General features: G+C 43.4%; 1 protein-coding gene and 1 long non-coding RNA gene across 6 annotated transcripts in view; one reads left to right on the forward strand and one right to left on the reverse strand.

The window, feature by feature from the left end:
- Positions 1 to 16,693, reverse strand: part of EVI5L (ecotropic viral integration site 5 like) — a 98,718-nt gene that overhangs the window by 17,875 nt on the left and 64,150 nt on the right. For all 3 annotated transcript variants that reach the window (XM_033924462.1, XM_033924460.1, XM_033924461.1), the window contains one exon: positions 8,888 to 9,016. In XM_033924462.1, the coding sequence (XP_033780353.1) occupies positions 8,888 to 9,016 (129 nt within the window). The remainder of the gene's footprint in view (positions 1 to 8,887; positions 9,017 to 16,693) is intronic.
- On the forward strand, positions 3,014 to 16,409 carry LOC117350265. 3 transcript variants are annotated; one of them, XR_004537263.1, is made up of 4 exons: positions 3,014 to 3,066; positions 8,903 to 9,042; positions 10,114 to 10,283; positions 16,117 to 16,409. It is a non-coding gene; the product is annotated as an uncharacterized LOC117350265 (long non-coding RNA). The 3 variants fall into 3 exon arrangements; XR_004537262.1 differs by having other exon boundaries at positions 10,117 to 10,283; XR_004537264.1 differs by lacking the exon at positions 10,114 to 10,283.

Below are 16,693 nucleotides of genomic sequence, written 5' to 3' on the forward strand. Positions count from 1 at the left end.
CCACATAGCCAACAATTGTCCTTAAGCATAAGAAAACAAAGTACCCCCCCCCCCCCCCGACTTGGACGTGTATGTTCAAAGGGAAAACGTAATATTCATTCTTTACAATATTTTGTTAATGGCTCCCAAACATCCTTAAATTTCTTAAAATGCCCCTGCTGTATGGCTATTACACGCTCCATTTTAAAGATGTGGCATAAAGAATTCCACCCAAAATGATAATTCAGCCGGTCCCAATTTTTCATAATATGCTGTATGGCAACCCCTGTCATAATGAGTAAAAGTTTATTATTATTAGAAGATATTTACGCTTTCAGCTCTGCAGAGGGCTTCCTACAGGCAGCATTGCTACCGAGTCACTAGAATAAGAACATAAGAAACGCCTTCACCGAATCAGACCCTTGGTCCATCTAGTCCGGTGACCCGCACACGAGGAGGCCAAGCTAGGTGTTCCCTGAGGAAGACCCTGTTTACCTGTATCCCTCGATGTGATTTGCAAGAAGGTGTGCATCCAACTTGCCCTTGAAACCAAGAATGGTGGTCTCCATCACAACCTCCTCCGGGAGTGCGTTCCAAGCGTCCACCACTCGCTGTGTGAAACAGAATTTCCTGGCGTTTGTCCTGGGCCTGTTGGCCTCTCAACTTCAGTCCACGGCCTCTCGTCCGAGTCACATTTGACAATGTGAATAACAACGTTTCTTGCTCTATTTTGTCGAATCCTTTTAGTATTTTAAAGGTCTCTATCATATCCCCTCACAGTCTTCTCTTCTGGAGGGTGAACAATCCCAGTTTTCCGAGGTGTTCCTTGTAGCTCATATTTTCCATGCCTTTTACTAGTTTCGTGGATCGCCTCTGCACCCTCTCCAGCAGGGTTATATCCTTCTTAAGGTAGGGAGACCAGTGCTGGACACAGTACTCCAAGTGTGGTCTGACCATTGCATATAAAGATCATAATAAGCTAAAAAACAGTATATCGCAAACCAGTAGAAAAGAACACATTGTTGAGCTTTCACAGCCACCATCCACAAAAACTGAAGCTCAACCTCCCTGTGGGACAATTTCTCCGCCTGAGATGTTTGCGTACTGATGAAGACAAATTCTTAAACCAGTCTAAGATATTGGAGAATAGAACAGCTTGCAGAGGCTACCCTAAGAAATGTGTGAAAAAAAGCTTTTATCAGAGCAAAATACGCTAACCACGAATTACTTCTCCAGGATCGACCTCAGGCGGCAGAAGATAAGATGGGATGTGTACTTCCATACTATCATTTATCTTAATTAAAAGCTTGCGACAACATTGGCATATACTCCAATTGATACCTACCAGTACTTTTGAGGAAGAATTTCCTATGATCGTCTTCAACAGAGGACAGAATTTAGGGGAGCGCCTCTCCAAGTATAGGTATGAGGAAGCCAGTTACGATCGAGAGGACGGCAATCATGTCAGATGCGGCCGTTGTCAATGGGTGCACAAAAACTATTGAGGGTCATATGTGGAATCCTCACAACAGAGACATCAAAATCAAAGCTCATATGCTAACTACAGTGGTACCTCGGTTTACGAGTGCACCGGTTTGCGAGTGTTTTGCAAGACGAACAAAACATTCGCAAAATCGGCGCCTCAGAAACCGAACGCACCTCGATTTGCGAGCACCCCCCCCGAACTGGCACCCTCCCCCTGTGATCCGGCAGCCCCCCGCCGCCATCGGGCACCCTCCCCCCCGCCGCCATTGGGAACCCCCCCCGCCATGATCGGGCACCCCTCCGCTGCCATAGGGCACCCCCGGCCGCAACCTGAAGTCCCCCAGAGCCCTTTTCTTACTTTAATGTAGCACCGGCATGTCGGCCTCCTCTTCTGTGCTGGCCTTGAGCATGTGCGCATGCTCAAGGCCTGCGAGTTCACGTTGTCTCCGAGAATCTCGGAGAACCTCGGCCCGCCAAGTACTATTTTGAGGCCCTTGGTATTATAAAGAATGATTCTTTATGAAAAACTTGTGCCTTAAGTGTCCGGCGGTCGCGTTCTGCAACATTGCCCGCCTGACTGCTGTAACCTCACGCAAGCGCTTTCCTGCGTCTGTATGCGACTGTCCTCTCCACTCCACCTCACAATCGCGTGCAGACGCAGGAAAGCGCTTGTGTGAGGTTACAGCAGTCAGGCGGGCAACGTTCCAGAAAGTAAGGTAACCACTGGAGGCAGTGCAGCTTGTGCGTGTGTCCGGTGCTGGAGGAGGCGAGAGCTGAAGGCGGTTGCGGAGGCCAGACACTTAAGGCACCAAGTTTTCCATAAAGAATCATTCTTTATAATACCAAGGGCCTCAAAATAGTTGGTCCAAAATCTTGTCTCTTGCAGTTGATACTTTGATAGTTTTTCACCACTGCTTCTGGCTGTGTATAGCTGAAATTATCAGAAGCAATTAAGGAAAGATTTATAAACTGTAACGATTATAGTTTATAAATCTTCCCTTAAATGCTTCTGATAATTTCAGATAATCCACATTTTGGATTTGTAGGTACTTACCTCATGCATAGTTGGCATTTTTTTCATAAGACATTAACTATTTTTTTCTGAGGCCCTCCAAGTACCTACAAATCCAAATTTTGGCCCTGCAAAGGGTTTGAGTTTGAGACCTCTGCCATAGATGATTTAAGATGGAGGGTCATAGATTGTATAAAAGAAGGGTGGGAGGGTGGTTACATTGAGAACAGATTAAATTTCAAAGAATGCTGGATATATACTCTGAATACGGTGCATCCAGGAGGATTCAATTTAGAAATAGAATGGTTTCTTTTATACTTTAAGGATTATAAGATTGTCAAGTGATTTGTTAAAATTTTTTGTGATAATTATTTTACACTTCATGTAAGATATGAAAATGAATAAAGATTAAAAAAAAAAAAAAAAAAAGAAATAGCATGGATGACACTAGTTTAGGCTCCTCCTACTGAACTGATGTCATCAGTGAGGTAGTTAATGAGTCACCTGATTTAAACAGAACCAAAAAATGCCGCGGCCATCTTTACATAGAAGAACACACGTCGGGATGCTGTGGAGCAAAACAAAAGGGGGTAATTTTACTTCTAAAACTAGAACTGCTAAGATATTGAGGGATTAGTTTAAAGTTTTAGAACAATGAAACTGATGCATTTACCAACTCTTGCCTCTTGAAAAAGCCTTCGGGTGAAACTGGTTGAACCTTAAGGTCCTTCCCGAGGTTTAATAAAAAGAATGAAGAAATAGCTAAAGCTAAGTACAAAAGTTTTAAAGTTGTATAAGAAAAGTTTATTGATTTGCACAAAACATAGAATATAGAGCACAAGCACTTTAAAAAAAACTAAGGTCTGATGTTGAATAAAAGCCAGAAAGAGAAACAAGTCTTCAAATAATTTGGCTGGTGGTTGGCTGGAACTGAAGACCATAGAGTTACTTAGAAATATATTATCTGAAAAAAAGATAATTTAGAAATTAGGCACTTTGAAGTTCATTATATGCCGTTGTGGATTGATGGCGTATTTTCAAATTTTAGGCATGTTTTTCTAACAAAAATCTGCTTGCAAGTGACTACATCACTCTGTTTCCTGTGGCAAGTTTCAATGCAAAAGTATAAGGTGAAAAATGTTCTCCAATTACTAAACGTATCTCATAGCCTTATTGGAATGAGAGAGCATAGGATGAACTTAAGAGGTGATAGGCTCAGAAGTAATCTAAGGGAATGCTATTTTACAGAAAGGGTGGGAGATTTGTGGAACGGTCTCCCGGAAGAGGTGGTGGAGACGGAGACTGTGTCTGAATTCAAAAGGGCCTGGGATAGGCACGTGGGATCTCTAAGAGAGGAAGAGATAATAGTTACTGCGGATGGGCCATTTGGCCTTTATCTGCCATCATGTTTCCAAATTTCTATGACTAAAGCATACCCTCCTCATACTATAATTTCTATTGAAATTTTAAGCAAACTGAAAATGGTTTCCACAATGCACTAATGATCCTGTGAGGAGTCCATCTGTTGCTTTACGGATAAGATCTCAGAACCTTTGGGGGCTGTGAGGCTGAGACCCTATTCTCTTTCAGATCTGTAGAGGAGGCAGCCGAAGATGTGATGAAGCCCCTCAGAAGTGAGTAGAGTGCTGCAAGAGACAACTCATTTTTTTGTCCTCCCTGGGCAATGATAAACCTTGGATCCGTTTTTCACTTTTACTCCCCAAATCTGGGGTTTTCGAGCCATGAGCTGGAAGAATCAGTTACAAAATGCAAAAGCAACTGAGAGATGGCAGAGTATTTCATGTGGTGGGATTTATTTAAAAAAAAAAAAAAAAAAAAAGCAAAACCTAAGAAGAGAGAGAAATGAACACCACCCACCCACTTGGCTGTTTGCCGGGCAGGAGGAAACACTGAGCTGTCGTGCCCTTCAGGGCAGCAGGGATTGCCAGACATCAACAGGTATATTTTTAGCAGCTTCATTTAAAATTCATTAATTGTACAATAAACAAGTGAAAACATTTTTTTAAAATTAAATACAATAATGATAAATAACTTAAAAGTCAAATGCATACAGCCTGGCTTTGACCATAATTTTGAACTCTATGCTCATTATACTACCCACAAACTCAAACTCCATGCTAGGAGCAATATCAAACCATTCCCCACTGTTATATATGTCCATGTCCAGGATTTAACATAACATGGAAAGGGAAGGATTTGGGATTTAGATCCTACCTTCATTTGTAGCTCAGGGTGTGTTACAGTTGGGATTTCCCTGGCCTAGCTGGTTGCAATCTGTGCACCTGAGGCAATGCCCAAGGATTAGAAGACGCCACGGTGGATCTCAGCCTGCTACACCTCACTCCAGCATGCACAGTATAATCTGACGTTCAATTCCAAGGTGTTTGAATATTGGTGCGCTATGTGTTTGGGTTTTACTAGTTCTGTACAAATCCTCTCTTTGCTAACTAGTAGCATGTCTACCTCTCTGCCCAATGCACTCCTGCCTTCTAATGATCGCCCCATTTCAAACCTTTTTCCAGTTAACACTGAGCCAAATATTTGTTCACTAGTCTGTCTCCAACTGTTAGTTGAGAGAACAACCTGCAGATACGGGACTGGTCTGCTGAGGACGCTAAGGGAGCTTAAATGCTTTATAAAATAGTGACAGTCTGCAACTCTCTGAAAAGGAGACTTTGGTCTTTGGCCTTCTGCTTAGCCATCTCGCTCCCCTCCAATCTGTTCAGAATTCAGCTGCACGACTCGTATTCCGTGAGAGCCGTTATACTCACGTTACCCCTCTTCTAAAGTCACTTCTTTGGCTTCCCATCCATTTCAAACTGCTCTTACTGACCTACAAATGCACTCACTCAGCTGCCCCTCACTCTCTCTCGTCACTTATCTCCCCCTATGTTCCCCTTCCATAAGCTCCGCTCAGCTTGTAAGTCCCTCCTATCTGCGCCCTTCTCTTCCTCTGTCAACTCCGTCCACCTTGCTACACCGTATGCTTGGAGTTATATCAAAACAAGGAATAAGAATCAGGCAGAAAACCAGGAAACTGACAAGAGCGACAAGAATACCGACGCCCTCGTCCTTGCTCAAATTACAGCTCTGCTCCATTTTGGCACGGCCATTTCGGTGCACTGCGGACCACATTCTGCTTTTACTACATGATAATTTGATCACTTCCTGGTATTTACGCCTTCTCCCTGTGATGCATTTTTTGGCCATGCAGGCCAGATGGGAAATAAGACAGCAGCCAGGAAAGGGTAACAGGCATCTATTATCCACCTTCTGATAAAGGGCAAGAGGCTGCACTGGTAGAGAAAGAGTCTGGACCCCTATTGCAGAGCCAGTGAGCTGGGTGGTCTCTTCTGAGTGAACACCATTTTCCTGGCCGGGGAGGGAGGGATGCTGCAAACTTGGTGTGGTGAGATTTTGTGACAAACATACCTCAGGCACAGACTGTGCTTTCAGTAAACCCTACAGGAAGGATATGGTTACACTGGGCCTCAATCATCCAGCCTTAGCTGCTGCTACTGAAGGAACTCAGATTGAGACAAGTTATCTTCTGAGCCGGGATTAGATTTGAAAAAACCTCTGACCACATTAAACAAATCAGAAAATGTCTTTTTTTTCCAGTCCAGATAGGTAAAGAAATGAGCACAGAGACGACCCCAAATCACACAATGAGTAAGACAGTGTGGGCCTAGCTTCCGCACGGTCTGTGGGCGCTTTTTACCTGTGATTCTTGCACCAGGGATTTGTAGTGAAATTACTGTGTACGCTGACTTTGAAAACGGGCAGGAAAATGCAGGTAAGTACAGTTACTCTTTCTGCAGATTCCCTTTGAATGGAAAAGGCAATCGACCCGTGCTATTTCTATGCCTCAAGTGCCCTCTCCCAACCTCAGGGAACACCTTCTAATGCAAGCTGCTATTTACAGGGTAAATGGATTTGATTATTGCCCTGGGTAGAAAGAAGGAACAGATGCCAAAGTGTGCCCATCTCGTTCCTTTTGTTTCTCCATTTCTTCTTACACTCAGTAGTTTTTCTCTTTGACCCTTTTCAAGAGTGTTTAAAAAAAACAACAACTTTTTTTATACTACGCATCTTCCCCTACCTGGAAACTGAATTAAATGTTACTAGATTTATGGGGAATCATTGCTAATAAGGTGTCGGGTCTTAATGCGGAAACCCCAATACCTCATCCTCTCGCTGCTTCCCCAAATCAAACTCCTCCAGCAAACCTTTCACCTTCTAGGGGTAAGCAACCTTGAAAGAGACCTGGGGGTGATGGTGGACACAACATTGAAAGCATCAACTCAGTGCGCAACGGCCTCAAAGAAAGCGAACAGAATGTTGGGTATCACGACCAGGACGAAGGAAGTCATCATGCCGCTGTATCGTGCAATGGTGCGCCCACATCTGGAATACTGTGTCCAATACTGGTCGCCGTACCTCAAGAAGGACATGGCAGTACTCGAGGGGGTCCAGAGGAGAGCAACTAAATTGATAAAAGGTATGGAAAACTATTCGTATGCTGACAGGTTGAAGATGCTGGGGCTCTTCTCCCTGGAAAAGCGGAGACTTAGAGGAGACATGATAGAAACCTTCAAAATCCTGAGGGGCATAGAGAAAGTGGACAGGGACAGATTTTTCAGACTGTGGGGAACCACTAACACAAGGGGTCACTCAGAGAAATTGAGAGGGGACAGGTTTAGAACAAATGCTAGGAGGTTCTTTTTTACCCAGAGGGTGGTGGACACATGAAACGCGCTTCTGGAGGTTGTGATAGCCCAGAGCACATTGCAGGGTTTCAAGGAAGGTTTAGACAAGTTCCTAAAAGAAAAGGGGATTGAGGGTTACAGATAAAAAAGAAGAGGTAGGTTACAGAAACGGACAGGAACCACATTACAGGTCATAGACCTGACGGGCCGCCGTGAGAGCGGACCGCTGGGCGCGATGGACCAATGGTCTGACCCAGTGGTGGCAACTTCTTATGGCATTTCTAGTATTCTTCCACCTTCATATCGGATGCCACCATCCCTTTTGTCAAGATACTAAAATGCTCTTGATTACCGAGGTCACGCTGTGCAATGCTCTTTCGGGGCATTTAAGCCTATGCAAGGACAAACTCAGCTATTGGTTGACGCCTTCATGGAATCTGTAGCAGAGGTTTTATACATAATGGCTAGGCAACTATATGGCATGCAATATACAGTATGTTGGTGGGAATGAGAAGAAAATGTCTAAGTTGGTCTGACTTATATTATGTTTGCTTTGTGAACCACTTAGATTTAGGTGGTATATAATTTTTTTTTTTTTAGTTCTTTATTCATTTATAATTTACAACAAGTGTACAATAAATAACAAACACGTAAGATACAGCATCACTTGAAAATCAGCAATCTTTCAACAAGAAAATTTAACCCTCCCCCCTCCCGTATCACTTTTCCAACAAAATAGATATATCACATAAATATAATATCTTATCATTACAATATATTAATAAAACCCATCCCCCCATACCACAATAAAAAATTAAAACTTGGGAAAAGTGTAAATTATTCTTTATAATAACTTATAAATGGCCCCCACACATCCTTAAATTTATGATAATAGCCTTTTCGTACTGCCAACGCTCTCTCCATTTTAAATATATGACATACTGAGTTCCACCAATCTTTCCAGTTATGTTATTTGTTGAATGGCAACAGTTAAAATCATTAAAAGCTTATTATTATTAGCCGATATTTGAGGCTTAGCTCTCACCAGTATGCCAAACAAAATTGTATCATAAGATAATGCTACATAATTTTCAAGCAATTGATTTATTTGATCCCAAATTGACAACCAAAAACTTTTAATTAATGGACAATAAAACAATAAATGATCTAAAGTACCAGCTTCCAAGTGACAATGCCAACATCTATTAATTTTTAAAAAAATAAATAATCCCTACTTCAATACCCAATCCCCCTAAACACACACATATCCTTTACCATCCCCGCCACACACAAACCCAATTTTCTTTCCAATCCATAAAGTCTAGCACCGATTCCCAAATCCCACGCCGGAACTCCCTTTTTCAAGTTATAACATATCCACCTAAACCAGGGGTGTCCAATGTCGGTCCTCGAGGGCCGCAATCCAGTCGGGTTTTCAGGATTTCCCCAATGAATATGCATGAGATCTATTTGCATGCACTGCTTTCAATGCATATTCATTGGGGAAATCCTGAAAACCCGACGGGATTGCGGCCCTCGAGGACCGACATTGGACACCCCTGACCTAAACGTTTTGAGGGCATATTTGGAAACCACCTTTTCAAATCCCCTCTTGTGCATCCCTTCTCTGCAAAGCATGTGCTCTGGACCACTCTGGCTCTATAAAGTTATCAACACTGACCTTTTCCATTTCCAGAACCTTGTCTTGCATGTCCTTCAGTGCCGCCAGCGTCTCGGCCTCCTGCAGCCGCGACTGCTCCAGCTGCATTTCTAGGTGCGAGATAAACTCTTCTGTGAAGCGGGGGCTATTCTACAAGGCAGAAAGAAACATGGCAGGTTGGTTTTACATGCAAAGTGTTTGTGTGTGGGGAGGGGAGCGGGGAGAAAAACACAGTACAAGAAATCTGCAAATTGGTCATCCCAAACCACTTAGGAGCAGCAATATTTTCCTCTGGAATTTCTCTCTTTAACGAAACTGAAGTCTTGGGCAACAGATTAAACGGTTCAAAAGCTGAGCAAGCAAACTGGATCACCGGTGTTTGTAGAGCCAATTTAAAGGAAGATGACTGAAGTCCATCAAGCCCAATATCCTGTTTCCTCTCCTGTGGCCAAGAGAGGTCATAACTACCTGGCAAGAAGATTTTATGCTGCTTAGTCTAGGAATAAGCATTGTATTTTCCCAAGTCCATCTTAATAACGACTTATGGACTCCTCTTTTAGGAAATTATCCAAAACCTTTTTTAAACCCTGCTAAGCTAGCTGCTTTCACCACATTCTCTGGCAATGAATTCCAGAGTTTAATTGTACATTGAATGAAAAAATATTTTCTCCAGTTAGTTTTAAATTTACTACGTACTAGCTCCTACTTGGTTGTTATCTCATGCTGAATCGGCTTTAGTTAGATAAATCAGTAGCACTTATTTAGACAAAATTCTGGATAGACTATCCAGTTGATGCCAGGGTGGTCTAGGGACATAGCCGGGAGCTACCCAGTTAATAGCAATTTTCAGTTTGCAAACTGGGTAAGTGGTCCTATAAAGCCAGGACGGCAAAATGTCTGGATAACTTCCAGCAGCGATGATCTTGTTCAATGCCAGTGGCCGGTTTATGATGCAGTAATTCAGATACAGGAATGCAACCCATTTTCAGGATGTTGGGGAAGGGGAGAAGATACAGCCACATATTTTTATGTGTTTTAATCCCTACTGAAAACTTATCCTGCTAGAGGAACGATCCTAGTGGGCTAGCCACGACACATCTCTAAAATTTTGCTATTTGACTGGGATGCGTGGACTTTACGTAGTGATGCCACGGTGTAGTGTCAGGCAACAATTCTAGCTGGCAGACAGTGCTGTGGGAGTGCTTCACTGCTGTTGCCAATTGGGTCAATTCCTTCTTTATGTTCAGCAGGTGGTCCTGGACTGTCGGGAGGCTCCACAACTGTGAAGGGCACTGGGAAGTGCAAATGGAATACAAATAACAGTGTGTTTTTCCCAGGACCAATGATGTTAACCAATAAGACTGGGGGAAAGTGCTCTGAATATCAGCCAACCGTTTGGTGATATCTTAAAAGAGAGGTATCTCACCTTTTGTAGCCTTTTTTCAATGAACAGGTACTGATGGGATGGTAAGGGTGAAAGGGCAGGATTTCTGATGGTGCACTGCTAGTCTTTGGCAATGGTCCATCCATCGTAGTCTTGACAGTATATAAAGAAGGCACAGGCCAGAAACAGGGAGACCCCAGGGCTCAAAACTATTAATGGAAGGCTTATTCAATCTACTTAAACTCCCCTTCCTCATATCCCCTCTATCTTTCCCAAATATAGTCCACTCCCTGGTACCATCGTCTCATCATCCCAAAAAGCAACCAGTAACCCAAACAATCATCCTGACTCCTAACATCTCCTATGAAATCCATCTACCAAAAATAGTTAGAAAACTAGATAATTCTCTCTGTAACGTAACCAGAAATAATTTCCTACGTATTGTAATCCAAATTTAATTTATTCACTGAATACTTGTTGGGATGTTAGTACCTTGTCTCTATCTTTGTTTTTATCTTTTCTTTCTTTGCCATTTTAATAATTGTTTTCTCAGGTTCTTTAGCTAGATTGTGAGCCTTCGGGACAGTTAGAGAACTTCCAAATACCTATCTTATTTATTTTTATTTTATTTTGTATCTTTAATGCATCTTTACTGTAAACCGCTTTGAACCTCATGGTATAGCGGTATACAAGAAATAAAATTAAATTATTCTGGGGCTGATACTGCAAACCTAAAGATTAACAGATCAAACATCTCTAGCTGAAGTTAAAAAGGTACGGGGGAGGGTCACCCTCGCTACGCCACTGTGTAACCCTTATTGTCTTTCTGCGTAGGAGTCTCCCTCATTATTTTAAATTGTTTGTGTTAGTTCTCCTTTAAATATATTTTAGCTCAATTTTATGGAAACTGCTTAAGCTGTACATTAAGCGGTTTATCAAAATCAAAATAAACTTGAAACTCTCAATTCAATTTCATTTTTTCCAATTATGAACTTGTTGAAGCCGATTTACTAACTTACCCCCCCAGCTTTTACAAAACCATGATGGGGTTTTTTAGCGCAGACTGGCACGTTGAATGCTCTGCTCTCGACACTCAGAGTTCCTACGAGTGTCGGGGGCAGGGTAGGGCGTTCACCATAGGGGCAGGGTAGGGTAGCACTAAAAACCGCTATCACGGTTTTGTAAAGGGGAGGGTAAGTTAGACGCCAAACTTTAGCCACCTTTTATAGAACATAAGAATTGTCGCTGCTGGGTCAGTCCAGTGGTCCATCATGCCCAGCAGTCCGCTCACGCGGTAGCCCTTAGGTCAAAGACCAGTGCCCTATTTGAGTCTTAGCCTTACCTGCGTACGTTCTGGTCCAGCAGGAGCTTATCTAACCTTTTCTTGAATCCCTGAAGGGTGCTTTCCCTTATAACAGCCTCCGGGAGAGCGTTCCAGATTTCTAACACTCTCTGGGTGAAGAACATAAGCAATGCCTCCGCTGGGTCAGACCTGAGGTCCATCGTGCCCAGCTGCCCGCTCATGCAGCGGCCCAACAGGTCCAGGACCTGTGCAGTAATCCTCTATCTATACCCCTCTATCCCCTTTTCCAGCAGGAAATTGTCCAATCCTTTCTTGAACCCCAGTACCGTATTCTGCCCTATTACACCCTCTGGAAGCACATTCCAGGTGTCCACCACATGTTGGGTAAAGAAGAACTTCCTGGCATTCGTTTTGAATCTGTCCCCTTTCAACTTTTCCGAATGCCCTCTTGTTCTTTTATTTTTCGAGAGTTTGAAGAATCTGTCCCTCTTTACTCTCTCTATGCCCTTCATGATCTTGTAGGTCTCTATCATATCCCCTCTAAGTCTCCTCTTCTCCAGGGAAAAGAGACCCAGTTTCTCCAATCTCTCAGCATATGAAAGGTTTTCCATCCCTTTTATCAGACGTGTCGCTCTCCTCTGAACCCTCTCGAGTAACGTCATGTCCTTCTTAAGGTACGGCGACCAATATTGGACGCAATACTCCAGATGTGGACACACCATCGCCCGATACAATGGCAGGATAACTTCTTTCGTTCTGGTTGTAATACCCTTCTTGATTATGCCTAGCATTCTGTTTGCCTTCTTAGCAGCCGCTGCGCACTGTGCCGTCGGCTTCCATTGTCATGTCCACCATTACCCCAAGAACTTCCTCACGTTTGTACGGAATCTATTCCCTTTTAACTTTAGCGATTGCCCTCTCGTTATCTCCACCTTGGAGAGGGTGAACAATCTCTCTTTCTCTACTAAGTCAATTCCCTTCAATATCTTGAATGTTTCGATCATGTCCCCTCTGTCTCCTCTTTTCAAGGGAGAAGAGACCCAGTTTCTCTAGCCTCTCATTGTACGGCAACTCCTGCAGTCCCTTAACCATTTTTGTCACTCTTCTCTGGACCCTTTCTAGTAATACTATGTCCTTTGTCGTGTACGGCGACAAGTGTTGGATGCAGTACTCCAGGTGGGGGCGTGCCTTGGCCCGGTACAGCGGCACGATAACTTTCTCAGAACTGTTTGTGATCCCCTTCTTAATCATTCCTAGCATTCTGTTTGCCCTTTTTGCCACCGCCGCACATTGCACAGACGGTTTCATTGACTTGTCTACAAGACAGGTCTCTTTCCTGGGGGCTCTCTAATCTAATCTAAACCTTAAGTTTATATACTGCATCATCTCCATGAGAATGGAGCTCGACACGGTTTACAAGAACTTAAAATAGTGGGTAGAGAAGAAGAAAAAGGATTACATGAACTTATGTGTAGAAGGGGGGAGAGAAAGGGGGGAAGGATAGAGCTACAATTTGCTGAAAATCCAGGTTTTCAGTTGTTTGTGGAATAACTGAAGGGAGCTCAGGTTCCGCAGCGGGGTGGTGAGGTCGTTCCAAAGACCTGTGATTTTGAAGAGAAGGGATTTTCCCCAGTTTGCCTGAATAGTGGATGCCACGTGGAGAGGGGAAGGCTAGTTTAAGCCTTTGGGCAGTTCTGGAGGAGTCGGGACTGGAGGAGTTGAAAGACAGTGGGATAAGAGGAGGCAGGATTCCGTGAATGATCTTGAAAGCCAGGCAGGAACATTTGAAATGGATTCTGGAGATTATTGGGAGCCAATGAAGTTTGGCAAGGAGTGGGGAGGCATGGTCAGACTTGCGTTTTGAGAAGATCAGTTTGGCTGCAGTATTCTGGATTAGCTGGAGTCTTAGAATACTTTTTTTTTTGATAGATTTAAGTAGATGGCGTTGCAGTAATCTAGTTTGGAGAGGATGATGGATTGGACAAGGATGGCAAAGTGTTGTTGGCTGAAGTAGGATCTAGCTTTCCTCAGCATGTGAAGGCTGAAAAAGCATGATTTTGCCAAGGAGTTGAGGTGGTCATTGAGGGATAGAGAGGAATCGATAGTGATACCAAGGACCTTGCATGAGAACAGCATCCTGTATTCGTACATATGATTTTTGTTACCGACATGCATCACCTTGCACTTATCCACGTTGAACCTCATATGCCATTTCGCAGCCCATTCCTCAAGTGTGTTTATGTCTCGTTGGTCTTCGCAGTCCTTCTGTGCCCTCACTACTCTGAATCTTTGTATCGTCAAATTTCATCACCTCACTCGTCGTGCCAATTTCTAGCTCGTTTATAAAAATAAATAAATGCCTAAAGTTTGGCGTATAACTGGATAATTATGTTAGTATTCTATAACAGATTTGGAGTGCAAACGTGCCATTATAGAATACTAGTTCACGCTTAAGTTTTAACATTGTTTATTAACCACACAGCAATTATGTTCATTAGACACTGGTGAGAATCAGGCCAACAATTTTTTTAATCCAATGCAAGCACCTATGACATCACAGCCAGAATGGACCAATCAGACCTGCACACACTGGTAATCCAATGCATGCAGCTGTGACATCACAGCCAGCATGGACCAGCGTGTGCAGGTCTGATTGGTCCAGACTGGCTGTGATGTCACAGTTGCATGCATCAGATTAGCAATCAAATCTGCCTTGTCTGGCTGTGCCCATCTGTCAGCAGTGTGATTCGTCGCACAGAGGCTCCTTTTTTGAATACTTCACAGCTGCTGCAAGAAAATACCAGGACTTTGCTAGTGTATGCCATTCACGTCCCACCCCCTTAACACAAACTGAGTGAAGTGGCACTTCTTTTAGAGCAAATCAACCACAGGAGAGCTGGCTACAGTTGCTTCCACCAAAAAACCGTTGCTCCCTCTCACCACCCCCAACCTGCCACAGCTGCTTGCAGTTCATCAGATAAAAATACTCCTGTGTTTTCTGGGGTGGCAAAGGCCACACATTTGGCTGTGAAACCCCCAAGAACAGCTTTTTTTACACATTTGGGGTTCCTAGTAAGAGAAAGGTGTTTTTCTTCTCCACACCACATATTAACTTCTAGTCACGTTCAGAACAGGCCAGTTAGGAGCTGCGACTATGAATGCCACTGAAAACACTGCCTGCCTTATGACAGTATATATCCAACAGAGCAAAATCAATAAATATTTGTTGTAACATAGGAACAAATTATAACTATACAAGTATTTCTATACTGGGTGAGCCTGCATCTACCTATAGCTGAGGTAGAAACTGGGGGTTCTCTCCCACCCAGTAAGGCTTTCAGGATATCTACAATTCATATGCATGAAATAGATTTACATACCACCAAGGAAACAGTGCATGCAAATCTCTCTCATGCATAAGCATTATGGATATCCTGAAAGCCCGACTGAATAGGTGTGCCCTGAGAACTGAGTTGAAAAGGACTGCATTTGGAATCCAGCAGCATGATTGAAGAATTGCCTAGTGCAGGGGTGTTGAAGTCCTTCCTCGAGAGCTGCAATCCAGTCAGGATTTCCCCAATGAATATGCATGAGATATATTTATATGCTAATAGATCTCATGCATATTCACTGAGGAAAACCTAACTGGATTGCGGCCCTCGAAAAGGGACTTTGACACCCTGGCCTAATAGTAAAGTCCTCCACTGCTTCAGGTACAAAATAAATATCTGTCTATATGTAAACCATTTTGCATGTGTAACCACAAAAAGGCAGTAAATAAGGCCCATTCCCTTTTGTGAAAGGATTTGAGGGAAGGGGATCCCTGGTACTAAGAAGGTCCCCTTCACATGACTACCGTATTTTCACTCATATACCGCGCACACGTATACCGCGCATGCCGCCCCAACTCTCCCATCGTCCGCCCCGACTCTCCCATCGCCCGCCCCGACTCTCCCATCGCCCGCCCCGACTCTCCTTTCGCATGCCCCGACTCTCCTCTCCCCCTTGAAGTCCTGTCCCCACCCTGAAAGCCTGATGCCCCCCCGACGTCAGATTTACCCCCCGCAGGACCGCTCGCACCCCCACCCTGAAGGACTGCTCGCACTCGCACCCCCACCCCGAAGGACCGCTCGCACCCCCACAGCCTCCTCACCCCCCCCCCACATCAAGGAGAAGCTGCCTACTGTTGTCCTGCTGCTTCCTCTGCCGGCTGTCCCGCCCCTTCTCTGAGCCCTGCGTCTGCGCTGCTTCCTCTTCCGGCGGTCCCGCCCTTTCTCTGACGTCTTTCGGGGTGGGGGTGCGAGTGGTCCTGCGGGGTGAATCGGACGTCGGGGGGGGGGGAACTATGTAAAAAAAAATGTGTACAACGCGCTCACGCATATAGCATGCATGGTTATGCACGGTTTGTAAAATTGTGTATAACACGCGCGTTATATGCATGAAAATACGGTAACCCACTGGGTAGTGGCAGAAGGGGTTTTTTTAGCAATGTTTCTGACAGTTGAACATGCTAGCTGGAAGCAATTACAGTAGGATTTTAATAACCTTTCCTTGCTTCAAAAGATTGAATATCTTCACTCTCAAAAACAGAGACAGCTGCTTAGAGGAGCCCATACTTGCTGAAAGCAGACAAAGCAACAGAAATGTCAGAACCATGGAATGATCATCGTCTGACAAACTGAAGCGCTAAAACTTTTGCGCCTTATTAACAGTAAAAAAAAATGCAAATGAATCAATTGGCTGTCCAAACTTCTGCATCAGGTCTTATTTGCTTTTATCATTTCTTATCTGTTCAAATCAGCAGAAAGATATCAGGGATTTACTGAAATGTACAATTTGACCAATTCTATAATTTTCTCTCAATTCACAATAAAGATGATTTTATGTATTATTGAATTGGGAGGGAGGGAGGGATGGGGGATTATTATATTCAATAAGAATGATATAAACTTAGATTTCTTACATAATATTTTAACATTATAGAATACTACTTTTCTAATGAAATGTTAAATTTGATGCTAATATGTGAGTTAATCAAGTGTGTATCTTTAAGTTTTATATGAGTTTACTTGATACACTTGTTGTAACATACAAAAATGAATAAAGAATTATTAAAAAAAAAAAAAAATTTTCTCTCAGC

Source organism: Geotrypetes seraphini, chromosome 16 (assembly GCF_902459505.1).
Source record: "Geotrypetes seraphini chromosome 16, aGeoSer1.1, whole genome shotgun sequence".
NCBI lineage: Eukaryota > Metazoa > Chordata > Amphibia > Gymnophiona > Dermophiidae > Geotrypetes > Geotrypetes seraphini.